General features: G+C 40.2%; 1 protein-coding gene across 2 annotated transcripts in view; it reads left to right on the plus strand.

Annotated features, from left to right (window-relative positions):
- ap2a2 (adaptor related protein complex 2 subunit alpha 2) overlaps positions 1–23,154 on the plus strand; it is an 84,172-nt gene that overhangs the window by 46,263 nt on the left and 14,755 nt on the right. For both annotated transcript variants that reach the window (XM_062967601.1, XM_062967602.1), the window contains exons 6-11: positions 4,201–4,302; positions 13,682–13,790; positions 14,894–15,041; positions 16,326–16,494; positions 17,243–17,380; positions 17,913–18,095. In XM_062967601.1, coding sequence (XP_062823671.1) covers positions 4,201–4,302; positions 13,682–13,790; positions 14,894–15,041; positions 16,326–16,494; positions 17,243–17,380; positions 17,913–18,095 — 849 coding nt within the window. The remainder of the gene's footprint in view (positions 1–4,200; positions 4,303–13,681; positions 13,791–14,893; positions 15,042–16,325; positions 16,495–17,242; positions 17,381–17,912; positions 18,096–23,154) is intronic.

Below are 23,154 nucleotides of genomic sequence, written 5' to 3' on the forward strand. Positions count from 1 at the left end.
TGTCTTGAGGTGAGCATGCAGAGGGGGAAAAGAGAGAGAGAGATGCCTCAAAAAGTTATCTTTTGCTAAATTTAGAATTCATCCAGTTTTAAAAAACAACAACCAAAGAATCATAAAAATTGGAGCAATTGGTCATAGCCAATCCAAGTGTACATCTCATGAACTAAATGGAAAAGAAAAGCTGGTAGAAATGGAGTGCCTTTGAGCAAATCTCTGTTTATAACCTGAAGTGGGCTGGATTTCAGGATCCAATCCACATATCTTGTTGAGTTGTGCAACTGATTGTTGGGGAAGAAAGGGGAAAGAATGTATGAATGAAACTAGGCATTTGAGGGGGAAATGTTCCCTAAACAAACTACTGTAGGAGAGTTAGCCCCCAAAGGTTGCTGAAAAGCAAATTCAGGTGGTAGTAATAATTGTAATAACAATATCCTGCTTTCCTCTTCTAAAGGAGGTAGATTAATGAAACAGAACCACTCTTTTACCTTGTTTTGAGGATTGAGAAAAAACACACCAGGACTTCTCTGTGCTCATATTATGAGAAAGGAAGCTATTGGAAGGCTCATGCCTGTTTCAGGTTTGATTCTTTTGAATGCTCAGGCTAGTTCTTCTACCATCTTTATCTTTAGACTAGTAATTCTCAACCTTGGGACCTCCATCCATTTTGTCCTACAACCCAGCAGGAGCCTGGCAATCATGGCAAAGGGTCAGAGGAAGGTTGAGAACCACTGCTCCAGATTGCTCACATGGGAGAAGCTGTCCCATAGGAATTTACTGGATATGTAGAAACCAGTGCCTTAATATTTTCCTATTATATTTATCTTTCTAAACACAGTATTGTATTATCTTGTCAGCTGTTTTTACAATTATCTACAGAAGAATGCACAGGAGGGTGCCAGAGTTGCAGCTTTGTCATAGTTGCTTTCTTTTGTTCAGAAGAAATGGTTGCTTATACTCCTTGATATGCAAAATGTTTTAGACTTCAGGTATTTAACAAACCTGCATAACCAATAACTACAGTTGGCCCTTTACTTTCACAAGGGTTAGAGGTGTAAGACTCTTGCAGAAGTGGAAAACTGTGAATAAAATACTTTTTTTAACCTGAGAATAATCTCTACATGAATCTCTAGATTCTCCAGCATTGTTCTATGATCAACGTCCACTTGACATCAACCATAGAATTGCACTAGAGAACCTACCCATGCATAGAGATGTGTTCTCTTCAAAAATCTTAATCAAATCCATAAATAATCAAATCTGCAAATGTTAAACTACAAATGTGAAAGTCTGACTATAGCATCAGATTTACTAATCATACTGGATGAGAATAATTAAGACTGGCAGATGATTCATCCAAGGCCCCCTGTTTTTTGAGGAAATTTATGCATTTCTGCCATTAAAATATAGGATGAAACTGATGGTTGACTTTCTTTATCAATTTTGAAGATGAATACTTCCAAACTGTTTCCTTTGTACCTTTGCATAAGAAGCATTTAATAATTATTTTAAGGTGGTAATGAATTTGGTTAATACATGTCTGTGTACAAGACAGGACATGACCATGTATATATTGCAGTGATCTCTAAATTACTAAAAACATGAGCATAACTTTAAAAAACAAAAAAACAAAACAAAACACCCTTTTCATTATTCCCACCCCCAGCAAACATTACTAGAACCAAATAATTAGTGTACTTTAGGTGCAGGAATTTTCCAGCCCTTTAGAGGTTCACTTGTGACTATTTGCCGAGAGCACCCCCACCCCAAAATTATGTGAAAATATGTCTGAAAGGTACTGTTTTTCTGCTATAAAATGGCTGAAGAGGACTCATTTGAACACTAAGATATCCACCCTGGCAAAATCCTTTACCAAAAAGTGTCAGCGACCTGATGTGACATTTAGTCATCTGAAATATCACTTCCCTCCAGGCATGCTGTTTGCAGCCTGGCAAGGGATCAGAGAAGCCAAAGGCGGCCCTTTGACCCTTGGAGGGTTCTCACCCTTGGAATGCACGGTCAGCAAAAAAGAGAGTTGAAATGAAAAGAAATCTTGTATATGAGCATCTAGAGAACTAAAAGAAGACTGGACCTTACGAAGCAAATCACACAATAATTTATAGAAAAGTAATCTCAATGTTCTGTGTCCAATAACAATATAGTATCTCAGTACATTATTATAATTTCTTGGAGCCCCCAGTGGTGCAATGGGTTAAACCCTTATGCCAACAGGACTGCTGTCTGACAGGTCGGAAGTTCAAATCCAGGGGGAGCAGGTGAGCTCCCTCTTGTCAGCTCTAGCTTCCCATGCAGGGACATGAGAGAAGCCTCCCACAAGGATGGTAAAAGATCAAATATCTGGGTGTCCCCTGGCAATGTCCTTGCAGATGGCCAATTCTATCACACCAGAAGCGACTTGCAGTTTCTCAAGTCACGCATGATACAAAAAATAATAATTTCTGGAGCCACAGTCAGTTAGCCTGTCTGTAACTGGAAAGAGCAGACTACTTCATTTTGTGTTCTGACCTGTACAAGACAAATGTAAACCTGATGTGAAATGGGAGATCTGTAATCATGATCTAGAACACTTTGTATTTTGTGTTGGTGACAGAGGGACAGGAGTGAGACCGTGCCACTGCAGGTGGAGATAAGCCTTTTGCACACTCTCATTCCTTCACTCTCTTCCTCTGAGCTGCTCTTTGTCCTTTCTGTCATATCAGTACAAACAGTAGCCCTGACCTAAGTCCTCTATGAGTGCATTGAGCTTTGGGGGGAAAAGAGCAAATTTGTAGGAGAACTAGTTTATGGCTCTCCTGTGTGATGTCTACTTAAATGTCCCAGGAAATGGTTGTTGGTAGTATATTTCTCAGGTTTGAAAATGGAAGGGTCCACAACCCAATAAACACATGTGTGCTCCACAGCCAGAAGTCCTTAGTTCTCACAAATGTCTGGCAGAAATTCTTGCCGTTCTACTCAGAAGACCTACAGACTGTCAACCTTAGTAATACTGGGGCTAGGTTTGCCCAGTATTCTGTGTTCGGTACTGTGATATAAACACCTCCACCCATCATTTTATCTGCCATGCTCTTGCCATATTTGGAGAGAGGCACATTTCCGCTTTGCTCAAGCTTTTATTTTATTTCTTAAATATTTTAAACTGTTTTTGTCGTTGCAGATGAAAAATTAGTGTACAAATAAAATCAAAATTCACATGATGCAATAAAAACACAGCATATAAAAGCAAAACCTTCAGCAAAGACAAATAAAATGCTTAGGCAAACAATGAAGGTATTGAAGTGGCAATGAAACAATTGCAGTGTAGTCAATTGTCTCACCTCTTTGGGCCAGGAGTTCCATTGTTCACCCTGACATGACGTACTCCAGCTAGTAGGTTTTTTTTTTCATGTCAGGAGCAACCTGAGTTGCTTCTGGAGTGAGATAATTGGCCGTCTGCAAGGACGTTGCCCAGGGGACGCCTGGATATTTTGATGTTTTACCATCCTTGTGGGAGGCTTCTCTCATGTCCCCGCATGGAGCTGGAGCTGATAGAGGGAGCTCATCCGCGCTCTTCCCGGGTAGGATTCGAACCTGGTAGCCTTCAGGTCAGCAACCCAACCTTCAAGTCACAAGGCTTTTATCCCCTAGGCCACTGGAGGCTCCTAGCTAGTAGGTGACCTAATAGGCTCTTGGAATTAGTATTTAGAGGCACTGGAAGGTAACAGTGGTATTGGGCATTTTTGGTAAAGGACACTATACTACAGGCATCTCCCACTTTTTGACAACCTACTCCATTGATCATTCTGAATCATTACCCAAACTTGTATAATCACTGCATGGCCTGCTCTTTCATCATTTATTAAAATAAAACCAGATTAAAATTCAACTTATTTAAAATACAGCAGAAGTAAAATAACCCAAATTAAGATAAAGCCAAACTACAATTAAAATACAATGTAGGGTTTCACATTTCAACAATTTCCAGTTTTTGACAGTGTTGTACTCCCTAATCTGTTGAATAAATGGGTGGTGCCTGTACATTATTCTCTGAGATATAGCCCTCTTTTTGTATAATGAAATGCAAAAATAAATTTCAGCCCTATGGCCTAAAAATGGTGACAGATGTGACCATGCTCATTTTATGTATATATCAAATATGCTTAGTGAATGGAGGGGATTTCAGGAAACTTTTATCTTGTCTTCCAGGGCGTGGTTACTGCTGCTACCAGTCTGATCACTACTCTGGCGCAGAAGAATCCAGATGAATTTAAAACCTCAGTATCTTTGGCTGTTTCCAGGCTCAGCAGGGTAAGTAATCTTGGTGGTTGAGTACAAACTCTGGAGTAAAATTAGTCTAAATTAAGATGGCTGGTTTTGTATTATAGAGAGCTAGGAGTCAATTGTCAGGAAAGTTATTCTGATAGGTTGGCCTGCAATGTAGTTGAATGGTTATAAATTCTTCTTGCCAGCCAAGATCTGATACATGGTGTAACAATACTGGATTCTTGCCAATCTCTTGTTGACTTTTTGCTTTGTGGGTGAAGGCTGACAGGCACACTTTCATACAAAACCCAAGCAGCATTGTGTTGTCGAAGGCTTTCATGGCCGGGATCACAGGGTTGTTGTATGTCTTTCGGGCTGTGTGGCCATGTTCCAGAAGCATTCTCTCCTGACGTTTCGCCCACATCTATGGCAGGCATCCTCAGAGGTTGTGAGGTATGGATAAACTAAGTAAGGAAAGGAAAGAATATATATCTGTGTCCAAGGTGTGGCAAGAGTCCTTTGTCACTGGGAGCCAGCCTTAATGTTTCTGTTAATCACCCTAATTAGCATTGGAGATGTTTTGTCCCTTGCCTGGGGGCATCCTTTGTTCAGTCAAGCCTTCATTGTGTTGGTTCCCATCTACTGTTTTGATTTTGGAGTTTTGTAATACTGGTAGCCAGATTTTGTTCATTTTCATGGTTTCTTCCTTTCTGTTAAAGTTGTCCACATGCTTGTGGATTTCAATGGCTTCTCTGTGTAGTCTGACATGATAGTTGTTGGAATGGTCCAGCATTTTTGTGTTCTCAAATAGTATCCTGTGTCCAGGCTGGTTCATCAAATGCTCTGCTATGGCTGATTTCTCTGGTTGAATTAGTCTGCAGTGCCTTTCATGTTCTTTGACTCTTGTTTGGGCGCTGCGTTTGGTGGTCCCTATGTAGACTTGTCCACAGCTGCATGGTATCCGGTAGACTCCTGCAGAAGAGAGAGGATCCCTCTTGTCCTTCGCTGACCGTAGCATTTGTTGGATTTTCTTCGTGGGTCTGTAGATAGTTTGTAGGTTGTGCTTCTTCATCAGCTTCCCTATGCGGTCAGTAGTTCCCTTGATGTATGGTAAGAACACCTTTCCTCTGGGTGGATCTTTGTCTTGACTCTCATGGCTTGTTCTTGGCCTTGCAGCTCTTCTGATGTCTGTGGTGGAGTATCCATTGGCCTGTAGAGCCCAGTTTAGGTGGTTGAGTTCACCTTGGAGGAGGTGAGGTTCGCAGATTCTTTGTGCACGGTCTGTCAGGGCTTTGATTGTGCTCCTTTTTTGACTTGGGTGATGGTTGGAGTTTTTATGAAGGTATCTATCTGTGTGTGTAGGTTTTCTGTAAACTGTGTGGCCCAATTGTTGATTGGGTTTGCGGATGACCAGAACATCTAGAAATGGCAGTTTTCCTTCCTTTTCTTTTTCCATGGTGAATTGGATGTTTGGGTGGATGCTGTTAAGATGGTCCAGGAACTTGCTGAGTTCTTCCTCTCCATGGCTCCAAATTGTGAAGGTGTCATCTACGTATCTGAACCAAACAGTTGGCTTTTTTGGTGCTGTTTCTAGGGCCTGTTTTTCAAAGTATTCCATATAGAAATTTGCTACTACTGGGCTGAGAGGGCTCCCCATGGCCACTCCATCCTTCTGTTCATAGAATCCAGTGTCCCACTGAAAGTAGCTAGTGGTGAGGCAATGGTGAAACAGGGCTGTGATGTCTTCTGGGAAGTTTTGTTTGATTAGTGTGAGGGTGTCAGCTACTGGGACTTTGGTAAAAAGGGACACCACATCAAAGCTGATCAGGATGTCCTTGGTGCTTAGATTGAGGTTGCTGATCTTTTCTATAAAGTGTGTAGAGTCCTTGATATAATGTGCAGTGAGCCCAATGTGGGTTTGTAGCTGTGTAGCCAGAAATTTTGCCAGGTTGTAAGTCGGCGATCCAATGGCACTTACAATGGGTCTGAGTGGGATGGAGTCCTTGTGGATTTTGGGGAGTCCATAAAGCCTGGGTGGGAGGGCTTCTGATTTGCACAGCTGTTGGCGTATGTCAAAGTTAATGGAGGAGTTCTTGATTAGAGTGTTCGTTTTTCTGGTGATTTTGTTAGTGGGGTCTTGTTTCAGTTTCTTGTAAATTGTGGGATCTAGAAGTTGTCTGATTTTTTCCTTGTATTGTTTTGTTTCCATGATTACTGTGGCATTCCCCTTGTCAGCTGGAAGAATGATGATGTGTGTCTTGGAACAATTGCTTCTGGAACATGGCCACACAGCCCGAAAGACATACAACAACCCTGTGATCCCGGCCATGAAAGCCTTCGACAACACATTGAACATCTCTACGGGGAGAAATTGTTCCAAGACACACGGAGATTGGAAAAACTAAGGACCAGGAAAGCACATCTGCTGTGCTCCCTGACCTTCCTTCTATGCTGCAGAGACACAGATACCATCCCACAATTTCTTGCAGCCAAAAGGACCTTCAAAACACCACAGGCTCATCGCATTTACAACCGCCTGGAACGCAACCTCTTGAGAGAGAGAATCCACACCATCCGTAAAGAACTCGCAAACACAGACAAAGAACTGCTGCACCTCCACATCAACATCAGCCAAAAGATGAATACCCAGGACTGGGATAAAATAGACAGCCTTACCTACAAGAAAATGGAGAAAGACATGGTTCTCCACACCAAGAGACAAAAACAAAAATTTGACAAATGCCGTAAGCAACAGCCAAAGCCAGAACTGGATAAATCACGGACCATTATCAACCTGACAGACAGACAACTCACTGAAGACCAAGTATCCATTCTAGAAAAAGGAGGAAATTTTGCAGTCACCACTACCAGGATCCCAGTAGAAAACATCATTGCCAATGTTGAATCAGCAATTTACCAGCTCCCTGAGGAAGAAGCAGAGGAAGTAAGAATGGAAACAGCAAGGATCCTGAGAAATGCAAAACTCCCCCCCAGCAACATAACGAGAAAAGAAAGACAGGCCATCAAAGATCTCAACTCAGATCCTGAAATCATCATTCTTCCAGCTGACAAGGGGAATGCCACAGTAATCATGGAAACAAAACAATACAAGGAAAAAATCAGACAACTTCTAGATCCCACAATTTACAAGAAACTGAAACAAGACCCCACTAACAAAATCACCAGAAAAACGAACACTCTAATCAAGAACTCCTCCATTAACTTTGACATACGCCAACAGCTGTGCAAATCAGAAGCCCTCCCACCCAGGCTTTACGGACTCCCCAAAATCCACAAGGACTCCATCCCACTCAGACCCATTGTAAGTGCCATTGGATCGCCGACTTACAACCTGGCAAAATTTCTGGCTACACAGCTACAAACCCACATTGGGCTCACTGCACATTATATCAAGGACTCTACACACTTTATAGAAAAGATCAGCAACCTCAATCTAAGCACCAAGGACATCCTGATCAGCTTTGATGTGGTGTCCCTTTTTACCAAAGTCCCAGTAGCTGACACCCTCACACTAATCAAACAAAACTTCCCAGAAGACATCACAGCCCTGTTTCACCATTGCCTCACCACTAGCTACTTTCAGTGGGACACTGGATTCTATGAACAGAAGGATGGAGTGGCCATGGGGAGCCCTCTCAGCCCAGTAGTAGCAAATTTCTATATGGAATACTTTGAAAAACAGGCCCTAGAAACAGCACCAAAAAAGCCAACTGTTTGGTTCAGATACGTAGATGACACCTTCACAATTTGGAGCCATGGAGAGGAAGAACTCAGCAAGTTCCTGGACCATCTTAACAGCATCCACCCAAACATCCAATTCACCATGGAAAAAGAAAAGGAAGGAAAACTGCCATTTCTAGATGTTCTGGTCATCCGCAAACCCAATCAACAATTGGGCCACACAGTTTACAGAAAACCTACACACACAGATAGATACCTTCATAAAAACTCCAACCATCACCCAAGTCAAAAAAGGAGCACAATCAAAGCCCTGACAGACCGTGCACAAAGAATCTGCGAACCTCACCTCCTCCAAGGTGAACTCAACCACCTAAACTGGGCTCTACAGGCCAATGGATACTCCACCACAGACATCAGAAGAGCTGCAAGGCCAAGAACAAGCCATGAGAGTCAAGACAAAGATCCACCCAGAGGAAAGGTGTTCTTACCATACATCAAGGGAACTACTGACCGCATAGGGAAGCTGATGAAGAAGCACAACCTACAAACTATCTACAGACCCACGAAGAAAATCCAACAAATGCTACGGTCAGCGAAGGACAAGAGGGATCCTCTCTCTTCTGCAGGAGTCTACCGGATACCATGCAGCTGTGGACAAGTCTACATAGGGACCACCAAACGCAGCGCCCAAACAAGAGTCAAAGAACATGAAAGGCACTGCAGACTAATTCAACCAGAGAAATCAGCCATAGCAGAGCATTTGATGAACCAGCCTGGACACAGGATACTATTTGAGAACACAAAAATGCTGGACCATTCCAACAACTATCATGTCAGACTACACAGAGAAGCCATTGAAATCCACAAGCATGTGGACAACTTTAACAGAAAGGAAGAAACCATGAAAATGAACAAAATCTGGCTACCAGTATTACAAAACTCCAAAATCAAAACAGTAGATGGGAACCAACACAATGAAGGCTTGACTGAACAAAGGATGCCCCCAGGCAAGGGACAAAACATCTCCAATGCTAATTAGGGTGATTAACAGAAACATTAAGGCTGGCTCCCAGTGACAAAGGACTCTTGCCACACCTTGGACACAGATATATATTCTTTCCTTTCCTTACTTAGTTTATCCATACCTCACAACCTCTGAGGATGCCTGCCATAGATGTGGGCGAAACGTCAGGAGAGAATGCTTCTGGAACATGGCCACACAGCCCGAAAGACATACAACAACCAAGCAGCATTTTTGAGGGCTAGTACAAGCATGTAACATAGACCCTGTCATTTATACATTCCATCATGCTAGCCTAAATATGCAGTCGTATAAGTCATGAAAGAAAGGGGAAACCTCTTATTTTATTCTGATACTATGCTTTCTACACTTCTGAAGTGACACTTGCCCACACTTTTCTACCATGCCCAGAATACTCTTTTTTTCTCTCCTTTACAGAACAACTTTCAAGATGTACATTTTGGTGTTCATTTTATAATATTTTGCAAACTCTTAATTCTAGATAAAGATGTTATCCTGCTGATGTTTTGGTTTTATTTATACTAATAATTCAACATGCAAACATTTTACAAACCAACTCCCTTTACAGCTTTAATTGGTGGAGGGGAGGGGGGCGCTCTTTTATTGTGAAATCATGAATTATCTCACTCCCCAGCTCAATTTTTTTTATTAGTTCACACACAATAGACAAGATAGCCAGGTGGCTTTATCACTCATGCGCTATAGTTGCACTTTGGGTATTGAATGCTAGCTTTTAACCTCTGCTTCAGTGCCCCGGAAGAAGTATCTGCACGGATGTGTACACGGATGCACTCACTCATGCTGTAGGTGTGTCCTGGGGGAAGTAGCCGGGCAGAATGAGCAGCCTTCTGCTGTCTCCTGTTATTGTGCCAGGGGAGACCTCTGCTTCATCAGAGTGTTATAGGGTCTAGGCTTCGATATCTAGGCCTCAGTAAAGTGTACTTTCCATCCTCCCACCCCCCTCCCCAAAGCTAGACCCTTGAGGAGTTGTGGGTCATTTAAGCATTGCTTACATTGCAATTTTTATTCAGATGCCTACTAAGAGCATATCAGCAATGCTGAAGCTTTGTGGGTGAAACTACTAGTTTCTTGAGTGTACATTACAATTCCAATATCCATAGGATATATGTTCCAAGACTGCCTAGAGATACCTGAAACCATGGATAATAGCAAACCTTAAAATTCAGTTGTACTTGGGCTGGAAACATACCATAGAATTGCCCTGGAGGACCTACCAGGGCTTACAAACATTTTCAGGGGAAATATATTTTGGAGCATGAGTAAGTGAAACCATAGATATTGAATAAGGGAGTCATATTGCAGTTCAAAAAGCCATAAATATGTTTCAGTAGACTACAGTAGCAGGAAGAAGAAAATATAATCTGTGGATAGATCTCCATTCTTTTCATTTTGGTACACTTTGCCATTTTTTTCTTTGTGTATTGTGATTTTTCTCGTACTTTTCATCTAATTTTTAAACCCCTTGAACACTATAAATAACTCCTAGATTGTTAATAATGTCTAGTCTTTGAAAATCTTGGAAGGTTTCCTCTTAATAATTACCCTTGTAGGCAGACACAGAAACATTTCTCAGTGTATTTTGCATTGAAATAATGTTATATTGCCTTTTCAGGCAAAACTTCCTTAGCTGTCTGGATATTATCCCTTTGAAGTGCTTGGAGATTGAATAGAGCAGTAAGGCCTTCAAGTTATATGTTTATGGAATTGTTGCTCACCATGTTGCCAGTTCTGGGGCTTTTAATATTGCAGATGACATCTGACAATCCATTATCTGTGTAGAACTTAATTTCCATACAAGAATTTGATACTGCTCTTGGAAGCCATGGCTTCTTGTTTTCCATTTCCTAGTTTTGATAGTGTGGAACCTGATAATGTACATTTGGGGGTGCTTTAGTTGCCGAGAGGTTTTACTGCAGGACTAGAAGATGCAAATTGGGAGTTGGATCTGACCTCAGTGCTGACTGTAGGACATCCTCGACTATGCCAGTTCAGGATTGCTAAGGAGCTGAAGGGTGGAACCCAGAGTTCTGTGCTCCAAATTATGTGTCATAAGCAGAGCACTGCATCAGTATGGGATATACCTGCTCAAGGGCTTTGTCATAGGTTGGCTGCCTTTCTGTCTACTCAGTCAGGATCATTTTCTACGGTCTGTGTGACAAGGTAGCCAGATGAGAAAACTAGCCAACCTGGATGACTATCAGATAGACATTGTCATTACCAAGGTATTAGGACATGAGGATAGGAACAACCACCTGCTGTCTCCTGCACTTCTCCAACATCTGCCAAATGAAATAACCAGCATACAAAGCCTACCAGTAGTAGAAGTAGTAGAAGTACCTTCTACTTCTGACATAACAACATGTTTATTGGTCCGTCAGTACAGTCAGGCCTCCTCCACATTTGCTAGATTTAATAATGCAGAACTCTTGAGATAGTAGAAAAATGTAAATTAAAACTGCTTTTTTAGTTGAGAACACACCTCTCTATGAATATCTAGGTCCTCCAGCACAGCTCTGTAGTCAGCCTCTGTGGCACATGTTGACTATTGAATCTCACTGAAAGACCGGGAAATTTCTAGAGGGAACATATTAATTAAATCCACAAATCATCAAGTCTGTAAAGTTAAACCTGCAAATGTAGCAGGCCAACTGCACTGCTAGTGGAAATTGTGGGATACATGGACTTTGTCTTGATTTGCTTGTGCAATTGTATATGTTTTATCTACATGTGTTAAGCCATCAATCTGCAGGCTTTATGTGAAGTTCTTGGTCTTTCTTTTACTTTCACATTCTTTCCACAGTATTTCCATGCATAATGGTGTCATGGTTTAAATTATTAAATTATTCTAAACAGTGCTCACTTTTGTTATAGGCTGTGTACTCCTTGTTTTCACTTCCTAGCCATTTTCTTGTTTCCTTATTTAACATAAAGTATTTTGAAAACTAGGTCATTTTGTCCACCACAATTCCATTCTTTTTCCCAGCCTAATCTCAAGGAAAGATTTTCTACTCCTTGAACCTCTAGAAAAACATGATGTAATCAAGAAGAATCCACTGTCTCCAAGCAGAAAGTACAAAGGGCACATTGAAATGTTGTACACTGGTTTGATACAGCTGACTTTGCAAATGTGTCATGTTGGCTTGTGGACTAAAACTATGTCATCCTACATTCTTCCTTCCCTTCCCCCGATACTGTGAACAGTTGTATCTGCCTCTGTTAAACTCCCCCCCCCCCTTATTTTCTCTGTGGTGCTGCTCCCATTCTGGAGGGCACATTTTCATATTCATGAGAATGAAGGAACAGCTTTCCTGAACGATCCCAGTGAGTCATTCGTTTTACTGCAGCCTTTTATAGGCATCACCTAACTATGTGGCACAGTGAAAATTGCAAGTCTACTCCCCTGTTCAAAGAGCTCCACTGGCTGCCGTTCACTTTCCGGTCCCAATTCAAGGTGCAGACCATCATCTATAAAGCCCTAAACGGTTTGGGACCCACCTACCTTAGTGACCGTATCTCCTATCATAAACCTGCCCGATCCCTACGTTCATCCGGGGAGGCCCTTCTTTCGCCACTGCCTTTATCCCAGGCCCGTCTTGTGGGAACGAGGGAGAGGGCCTTTTCTGCTGTGGCCCCCCGACTGTGGAATTCACTACCCATTGAGATCAGGCAAGCCCCCACCTTGTTAGCCTTTAAGAAAGATTTAAAAACATGGCTTTTCCGATGTGCCTTTGGGGAGTAAATGTTATATACCTCTTTGGTTCTTCCCCTTGGATTTTTTCCTTTAGACTGCTCCTCCATTTTATATTCCTGTTCCCTTTATTCGTATGCCTCTCTCTCCCGAGTTTTTAATTAAGTGTTCATGTGGCCCGCCCTGTTTTTTACTGTTTTCTCTGATTTGTGCTGTAATGTATTTGATTATTTTTGCACTGTTATATTGTGTTTTGATATGTTGTTTTATTTTGTTTATTCTGATTTGTGCTGTAATGTATTTGATTATTTTTGCACTGTTATATTGTGTTATGATATGTTGTTTTATTCTGTTATATTGTATGGTGTCTGGGCATGGCCCCATGTAAGCCGCCCCGAGTCCCCGTTGGGGAGATGGTGGCGGGGTATAAATAAAGTTTTTTTATTATTATTATTATTTTAATTCCTGCATTGGAGGCTTGATCAGTCCTCAGCCAAATGCTTGGAAATCAGAGTTATTATGTCTTCCGTGAATCTATTAGGCTTTTCTCCAGTTCAAATATTCAGTCTTTAAACAAGAGTTTGTGGTATATGTGGAAGATAATCTCTGTATTTATATGGTAATTCCAGTCAGTCTCTTGGTTTCAGTATTGTGTATGAACAAGTAACTAGGTATTTCATGTTCATTTCTTTGTGCTAATTCATAGTCTCCTTGTCTCCCCCCCCCCAAAAAAAATGGTTGCTTATAGATCTCTGAAGCCCTGGCAAACCTATTTCACCCAACATATTCAAGCATTTCCCAGGCAGATCTTCTCAGATTAAGTCACCGTATGTACACATCTTTCTATCGTCTGCTTTCTATCTTCAGGGTTTTCTTTTTCTCTGCTCTTAGACTTCTTCAGGGTCCAGAATCCACACTCTGTGTATCCAAACTTTAATTAAGTACCACAAGAAAAAAATCTTATCTTACAGATTGTGACATCAGCATCGACTGATCTTCAGGATTATACCTATTACTTTGTGCCTGCTCCCTGGCTGTCTGTGAAACTGCTTAGACTGCTGCAGTGCTATCCACCCCCAGGTGAAGTAACAAAGGATCATGATAATGTTTATAATTTGCTTATACAGCACAGAGAAATGCCTCTTTGATTAAAGAGGGCAGTGTGTTGGGAGTCAAAACAGTCATTACTGCTCTGTTGGTATCAAATGCTTGTAAACCTTCCCATGAAGCAATGACTGAACATAATATGAAGCCACTGCTATCTTATCCCAACAGGCTTGGCACATTAATAATTTCGAAGCAGGTTTTATCTGAGATATGTATAAAATTTGGAAAGAATGTTCATGTATATAATGAACCTAATGGACTGTTTTGTTAAACACAATGGGATACTCATGAATCTGTAATCTTTGCCCACGTTTTGCATAGTCCCAGAAACTAGAAGTGTGTCTCCTGTTGATTTTTGGTAACCCCATGAGTTTCATGCAGTTTTCTTAAGCAGGGAATACTCAGACATGGTTTGCCACTTCTATGCTTTGATATAATAGCCTACAGCACCTGATGTTCATTGGTGGTCTCCCACCCATGTGCTAAGATGAGATGACTCTGCATAGCTTCCAAGATCAGACAGAATTATTGAAATGTGGAAAGGTTCAGCCCTTTCTCTAGATTGCTTTGCTCTGACCATGCCTCCTTGAGGAATATGCTGCTGTAACAATCTCATCCTATTGACCAGGAGATGGAACCCCCATCTAGGCTAATTCTGTGCAAAATTACTTTTACACCTTTCTGTAATTGTCACTCTGAGGGCCCTTCCACACAGCTATATAACCCGTAATATGTAGCACTCTAGTTCCTAGAATGTGTCTCCCATCATTCTTTACTACTAAGCGGTTCTTGCTATGATTGGTGGAGTCCTACTTCAAAAACTTATAGAGGCCCAAAGTTTCACGCTACCCTGTTTTTAGAAAAAATGTTGATTTTGGTTCTTCCATAACAAGAGTTCTACAATAGCTGTTTTAAGACGATTGAAGGACAAACTGCTAAATCTGGAGAACTGGCATGCTAATATGAATTGTTTTTTAAAACTGGAGAAACAATGCCATTCAATATGCACCTTGTGTATAGGTAAGAGGCTCTCACAGTTTTCCAGTGACTGTGTCTCATCATTCTCTTTCTCCTAGACCCCTCAGCACGAGGCCGTCTCACAGAGTGTCTGGAAACTATTCTTAACAAAGCCCAAGAACCCCCAAAATCCAAGAAAGTACAGCACTCAAATGCAAAGAATGCTGTACTCTTTGAAGCCATTAGTTTAATTATCCACCATGATAGGTAAGTTCATAATACATTACTTTTGAGCTGTAGTGAAAAAGTAAGACTCAACATGGTGAATTTTGAATTCCCTCTGCTTGGTAATAGCACAAACCTGTCACACGCCTTTTTTAGTTTTATCATTTTTAATTTTAATATTTTTTATTTATTTTAAAACAATTCAGTACATTTGTTATACAGCAGACACATAGTATAGAATACATTTCATAAAATCTTTTTGTATCCACTGTTGCTTTCACACTTATACATATACTATCCTTCACCACCATGCTTCCCTCCCCCTTGATCCGGCACTTTTATATATTTTCTGTACAAAATTTCATTTCCTCTTGTGAAAGTAACTTTCCTTTAGTTTGATCCTTAAGCCTCTTGTTCAGAGTTGTATGTTGGGCATCTTGATGCTTTTTTACTTTCTATTTCCATTCTTTAAGCAAACAGTACATGCACTTGACTACTGATGAAAATTTGTTCAGTAATGTTTAATAAGATATATTCAGTTGTAGTAGGTTGTAGTAGGCCAAAATATCCTTTGCCTCTTACATTTTTTTAAATCACTTAGTATTTTATAGTTCACATTTTATTTAACACTTTTCATTTGAGAAGATATAACTTGGAATTTGGTCAAGAATTCTCTCTTCTGCTTTTAAACATCCACTTAACATGCATTTCTATCATTGGTATGGCACAGCTGTGAACAATTTCTAATTTTATGGGAAGTTATAAAAATTGATTAAACTCATTTTTCTTGGTTTTAAAAGTGTTGATACAATATACAGCTGATTCTAACTGGCAAATTGTTATTTGGATTGCTCTAGTCTAGTTGTTATATAATTGGAATGACTCATGATTACTTCATATGCTGGTGTAGGAAGTGTGATCATATAGGTGGGACCTACACACTTCTTTTGCCATAATAATAGTGTTAACACTTTCCACACTGCTGCAACATTGTATATTATGGAGCAGTGTGAAAGATAAACATATATTTCACATAACACAAGAACTATATTTCTGGAAGACATCAGTAGCACATTACAGCCCTTATGAGATGTTCTGTTGCAAAGCAAATTATTAAGCTTTTGGCTTCTGATGTCGAATTTTAATTACTTTCTGCAATATACAGCTGTATCATTACTAACCCTTCATAAGGTATTAGCTGCTATTTTAAAAACTCCTGAATTAAAGGGTACTTCTCAATTCTCACTCTTTTTAATGGTCTTCCAGACACTTTCTCCACAAATAGTTTTTGCCTTTTTACCTTTTCACGCTCTCTCTTCTGCCTAGTGAGCCAAACCTGCTTGTTCGTGCCTGTAATCAGTTAGGCCAGTTCTTGCAGCACCGGGAAACTAATCTTCGTTACCTAGCATTGGAAAGCATGTGCACGCTTGCCAGCTCTGAGTTTTCACATGAGGCCGTGAAAACACACATAGAAACCGTTATCAATGCACTGAAGGTAACTATTGATTCTGGTTATTGCCTGAGATCCACATTCCTACATACATTCAATCTGTATTTACTTTTCCTTGAAGGTAATGCAGCTTGGTAATTCTTGGTTGTATTCAAACAATAAAAAGCTGCAGATGGTCTTTGCCTTGGAAAATCTTCATGTGAAACAGGGTTCACGTTCCACAAGGGTGTTTGTTCTTGTAGTGCAGTCTGGATCAGGGACAAAAAAAAATATCAAATTGAAGGGTGAGTTGGTAGAACTAGAAAGGGCCCCTGCAGATGAAGTGCTCAATTAACCTTGTCATTCCTTCCTTATTTCACATGATGTTATAACAGTGTATTTCAGTCTAATCTAGGATGCTTTCTAGCTGGTTTATGAAGGCACCTTAGATTAAGTTAGTATATTAGTCATTCATCTCATTCATGTCCCCATTATGAAGGTTTTGTATGTGAATTATAAAACTGTCTTAGCTTTATGCCATACACGACTTGCCCATCATAATACATGGGCATGCAATTTCAACTCCACTTACTGTTACATTCCTGCTTCCGATCCAGTTTGTGATACTAAAGATCAATATATTTTATAGTTAAATGTTTAATTTCAAAATGAATCTGTTTCATATTCTCTCTGGGTATGATTTAAGCTCTAGTCCTTGGTCACTTAATGTGGTTATAGAAAAATACACTTTAAACATTAAGAATTGTTTCTATTGTGTGCTGGCCCTTATAATGTATGATGTCATTATTCATAGACAGAGCGAGATGTAAGCGTGAGACAGAGGGCAGTGGATCTCTTGTATGCTATGTGTGACCGAAGCAATGCCCAGCAAATCGTGGCTGAAATGCTGAACTATCTGGAAACTGCTGATTATTCAATTAGAGAAGAAATAGTAAGTTTTTAAAAAACTAATGAGTGAAGTGAGCATTTCGTATTTCTATGAATTTGTAGCTACAATGTCTTCACGGTTTTTGCAGACTAAATAAGTGAGACTATAATGTGACTGCTACCTACAAATAGCTAGTTTGAATGTCTTTTCATGTCTCAACTTCTTTGGCAGTTAAGATGATATGAAGAGGGGCACCTGATAAGAAAGTAAAGCTAATGAAGATGAGAATAGAGGATTTTGCTGCCTTTGAAAGATGTGTTGAAAATGACCAATGTAAAATATGCTTTCCTTTTATTTAAGAAGTTTGTAAACTTGTGTTTACCCTTCTTTTATTAGTAAAGACTACTAAAGATCGGATTGAAAGAGGATATCTCCTTATGTTAGCTAGCACTGATGAAGGAAAAAATTTAAACATTTTGTTGTATTTTAATGTTTAATTCTACTGTTCTTTTTCTGACTGGATTTTAGATGTTGTGGAAGCCCATTGTCCAAATCAGAATATCTGCAAATTAATACTAGTTTTTCTTTTGGTCAGGTACTAAAGGTTGCAATTCTAGCTGAGAAATATGCTGTGGATTACACGTGGTATGTAGATACCATCTTAAATTTGATTCGCATTGCTGGAGACTATGTCAGTGAAGAAGTATGGTACAGAGTTATTCAGATTGTAATTAACAGAGATGATGTTCAAGGATATGCAGCAAAGACTGTTTTTGAGGTAAGAATTTTTTTCCCCAGGGACTGATGTCTCAGAATTTGGAAGTTAAACATGTTAATAATGGGTTGTAGTGTAAATGGGTCATTGATTTCTCATGTTGCTTCTGACACCTTCATGGAAGTTGTTGCTGTTTCATTTATTGTGATATACATAATTAATTCTGTAAGTTTGCCTTGTCCTTTTCCTTGAACCATTAGCTCAATAGGTAGCAGATTATTTGTATTCATGTTCTATGAGCTCAATACGCAGCAGATTCTTTGTATTCATGTTCTATCTGTATCACGAAATCCATGTTTTAGTAAAATTAGGTCTAGCATTGTTCTAAAATTTGAACTAGAAAATGTCTTTGAGCCACCATGTATTCTTTTGTGTTAAAAAAAAGTCCAACATCTGAGCAAGTTGTATCAAAATAGTTTTCTAACTGGTTTGGGGGAGATTTGTCACCTTTGTCACAGTTCTGAGTAACAGAGAATGACCCAGCTAACTGACTCAAATGCTCCCAAGCATCCCCTCCCTACTGATAGTCATACTCTGGTTTTCAAGGGACTGCTTGTAAACAGTGTAGCAACAGGAGCAATGAGTAAAATGATGATAGGGAAAGGTTCAAATTGAGTCTCAATAGACACTCATTGGGGCCCACATTCTTCCCTGGCTTTTACAGTGAATATAGGAAATGTTTCTACCATTACTGCATTAGTTGATAGCATTTCAACTCTTGGATGATACACCTTGTCTATACCCATTTCAGCCCATCTATTTTGGGACAACAATCTTTTTAGATCATCCATACCATTAGCTAGAAAGGAAGGGAGCATTGTTAGTGACTTTGCTGGTGAGAACTTATGAAAGATGCAGTACAACATTTTGAGGTCTGTACTTTGCCAATACCTGCTCTATGGAGTGTTGAGTCCAAGATAATTGAGGGATTGTCTCCCATTCTCCCAGCCTGCTCTCATATTATTAATTATCGAAGTGGAGAATCCCTTCTTTATGTTCCAGCTGTAGTTGAAGCACAGCTGTATTTTAACATGGGAGAGGGCCTTCTTAGAACCAGAATCATAGCACACTTCCTCCATCTCTGGTTGTTTTTCAGTGATTAATTATTTCTGTACTTCAACAGGCTTTCCGCTTGCCAGATGGGTTTTTCTGTTGTGCCTACTTTTGCTGCTTGCTTAATACTACTGTTCTTTTGTGACGTTGTTCTAATTTTTTAGTGTTTCCTTGAGGAATGCATGTTTATTAGAAAGGCAGGGTTAACATTTTCATATAAACATGTTAGTATTTTACATGTGTGTATGGCATTCCAAATGGCAACTGTTGTTATCATGGACAACAGTTGCCTAGGGAAAGTATGGTTTCATTTAGTGGTGCCAATTGGCTGTTTCTTGTGCCTTATCAGCCAGCAGAAGTTCTGCAGTGTTGCACCAGAAAGTCTATTTTTATACTGCCTAAAGATGCTAAGAATGAAGTAATGTTATTAAAGCTTGAGTATAGAAGGACAGGGAGGACTCCAGCTTGAATTCAAGAAAGCATTGTTGTGTTTTAGGAAAGAACTCACATAATCTGAAAGAGTGCTTGGGTAAAAATAAATCAGACTCTGTTGAATGAATAAAATTGCCATACAACACCAGGAGAGGGGAGGTATAGAGTTGGCCCTCCATATTCATGTATTTTGCATCCCTTCATGGCTTTAAATACACATGCGCATGTACACACACACACACATATCCTAAAAGCAAACTTTGATGTTGCCATTTTATATAAGGGGCATTATTGTAGTATGCCATTGTATGTAATGGGACTTGAGCATCCATAGATTTTGGTATCTATAGGGAAGACTGCAACCAAACCTCAGCAGATACCAAAGGTCCATTGTGAGTGGAAGGATTCTTCTACTTAAATGACTTCTGTCCTTGGAGGATGCATTATCTATGGTAGCTGATGATCATTTTAGGTTTCTTGCTTGGCTCTTGCCATTCTCCCAGGAAGTCATCTGCTCCTTCTTTCTAGTACTCAGGTTTCTATGACAGGACTCTGCAGCCTTTCTTCAGTCTTTCCAGCAAACTGTCCTCATTGGATCCCAGTATCACCTCCACACACCCCTGCCTAGATGGCTCTCCCCTTTGCTTTTAAGTCAAGATTAACTAGTCATGTCTCTAGAGTCATGTTTTTGGAACTGATCCTCATTCTGTAGGTACACGATAAGACTTCTGTTTCTGAGGGAGCTTTCTAGAATGCACTATGCTACCCCTAACACAATGAGATAAGCCTGTTTTGCTCCTAACAACTAATCTTCCATCTGTTCCTCTTAATCCACTGTGCTGTGATCGAGTAAGCAGAAGGATGTTTTTTTAGGCTGAAAACTCTTCCCCAAACTCTTTATCTAGGGAGGAATAAAGTGGTGGTTTTGGCTCAGGAATAGGTAGTAAATGTGATCTCAAAATTTCTTATTGTGCATTTTTGAGAGTTTTTGTAAGCCAGTTTTGAGAGCTGTGGCCTAGGAATGGCTAATAAGCATCTTAATGTTCTTTATTTTGTTTGAAGGTTGTGTGTACCTTGAAGTCATTATGATGATCTTAATGCAAACCTATTGTGGGGTTTTCTTGGCAAGATTTGTTCAGAAGAATCTTTAGTTTCCTCTGAGCTTGAGAGAATATGATTTGTCCAAAGTCACTTTTTTATTAATTTTGATGGCTTATGTTTTTTCAACATTGGTATTTATCATAGTCAAAAAACTAAATAGAAGGGTAAAATAAATGATAAACACATTGTGTGACAAAAGCAGGGCTACCACTAAGTGGCCTTTTTGTGTGTTGCAATGTTTGTGCTTCTGGTATCTTTGCAGAATACAAGCAGTTCATTCTACAGAATTAGCCATATGTTTCCTGCCAGAGTGGCAATGTTATTTTTATAATTCTCTACGTGAAAACATGGTGACGATGTAGTAGTTGCTGTACTGTTTTCAGTTCCAAGAATATCTTTCTAGATGTAGCTTGAGATGCCCTGAATTATACCAATTATTAGAGAAATGCTGGCTTGTAAGAAACCTAAACATGAATACTCAGATGCACATTTTGTACATCTGACTGTGAGTTTGTGTGTAGGTGTATGTTACATACGCATACACATAGACACAAAGAGCCATAAGCAGAGAGGAACAGCAACATAGTTTAGTGACAGGAAATTGTGAAATACTAAAATGAATGTGCTAAAATGCATCATTCTAAAAGAACCAAAAGCCAAGCTCCAAACTATAGATAACTATTCAGTCCTATTGATAAGAAAACCCAATCAATTGTTAACAAATAAAATCACTACAGCCAATTCCAAATATGGAGTTCAACCACACTAAATTCATACACTGGTATTATCGTCCGGTTAGCCTCATGTCGATACCAGGCAAGATTCTGGAAAAGATCATTAAGGAAGTGGTCTGCAAACACTTAGAAACAAATGCAGTAATTGCTAATAGTCAACACGGATTTACCAAAAACAAATCATGCCAGACTAATCTGATCCTTTTTTTTTTTTTGATAGAGTTACAAGCTGGATAGATGTGGGGAATGCCATGGATGTATCCTATCTAGATTTCAGTAAGGCCTTCGACAAGGTCCCCCATGACCTTCTGGCAAACAAGCTAGTCAAATGTGGGCTAGGCAAAACTACAGTTAGGTGGATCTGTAATTGGTTAAGCGAACAAACCCAAAGGGTGATTACCAGTGCATCTTCTTCATCTTGGAAAGAAGTCACGAGTGGAGTGCCGCAGGGTTCCGTCCTGGGGCCGGTTCTGTTCAACATCTTTATTAATGACTTAGATGAAGGGTTAGAAGGCACGATCATCAAGTTTGCAGATGACACCAAACTGGGAGGGATAGCCAACACTCCAGAAGACAGGAGCAGAATTCAAAACAATCTTGATAGATTAGAGAGATGGGCTGAAACTAACAAAATGAAGTTCAAGATCTTCACTTAGGCAGAAAAAATGGAATGCAAAGATACAGAATGGGGGATGATGCCTGGCTTGACAGCAGTATGTGTGAAAAAGACCTTGGAATCCTTGTGGACAACAAGTTAAACATGAGCCTACAATGTGATGCGGTGGCAAAAAACGCCAATGGGATTTTGGCTTGCATAAATAGGGGTATAGCGTCTAGATCCAGGGAAGTCATGCTCCCCCTCTATTCTGCCTTGGTCAGACCACAACTGGAATACTGTGTCCAATTCTGGGCACCGCAGTTGAAGGGAGATGTTGACAAGCTGGAAAGCATCCAGAGGAGGGCAACTAAAATGATCAAGGGTCTGGAGAATAAGCCCTACAAGGAGCGGCTTAAAGAACTGGGCATGTTTAGCCTGCCGAAGAGAAGGCTGAGAGGAGACATGATGAGGGCATAAATATGTGAGGGGGAGTCATAGGGAGGAGGGAGCAAGCTTGTTTGCTGCTATCCTGCAGAACAATGGAACAATGGCTTCAAACTACAGGAAAGGGATTCCACCTGAACATCAGGAAGAACTTCCTAACTGTGAGCTGTTTGGCAGTGGAACTCTCTCCCCCAGACTGTGGTGGAGGCTCCTTCTTTGGAGGCTTTTAAGCAGAGGCTGGATGGCCACCTGTCGGGGTGCTTTGAATGAGATTTTCCTGCTTCTTGCAGGGGGTTGGACTAGACAGCCCGCGAGGTCTCTTCCAATTCTACAATTCTATGGTTCTGTGATTCTATGCTATTATCCACAGGTTGAAGAACGTATGGAGGGGTCTTGGAAGATATAACTTGTGGATACAGTGACTGTATAGTACACCAACAATCTCATTTTGCACACAATCCAATTTCTAATTGTGATTCTGATGCTCTAAATCACTGCTACTTAAATTCTGGGTCTTGACTCCAAATGGGGTCTCCTTAGCTCTATGTTGGGGTCCAAAAAATTGGCAACAGTAAATGTTTTCTTAACATCACCTAGCTGCTGTTTTAGACATGTACATGAATCTGTAGTGAAGTGTTTACAGTGGACTCTGCAGAAGATGCTTCAGCTGCACTTCATTAAAAAAAAATCAGCCTGTTTA

This window comes from Anolis carolinensis, chromosome 1 (assembly GCF_035594765.1).
Source record: "Anolis carolinensis isolate JA03-04 chromosome 1, rAnoCar3.1.pri, whole genome shotgun sequence".
In the NCBI taxonomy this organism is placed as follows: Eukaryota; Metazoa; Chordata; class Lepidosauria; order Squamata; family Dactyloidae; genus Anolis; species Anolis carolinensis.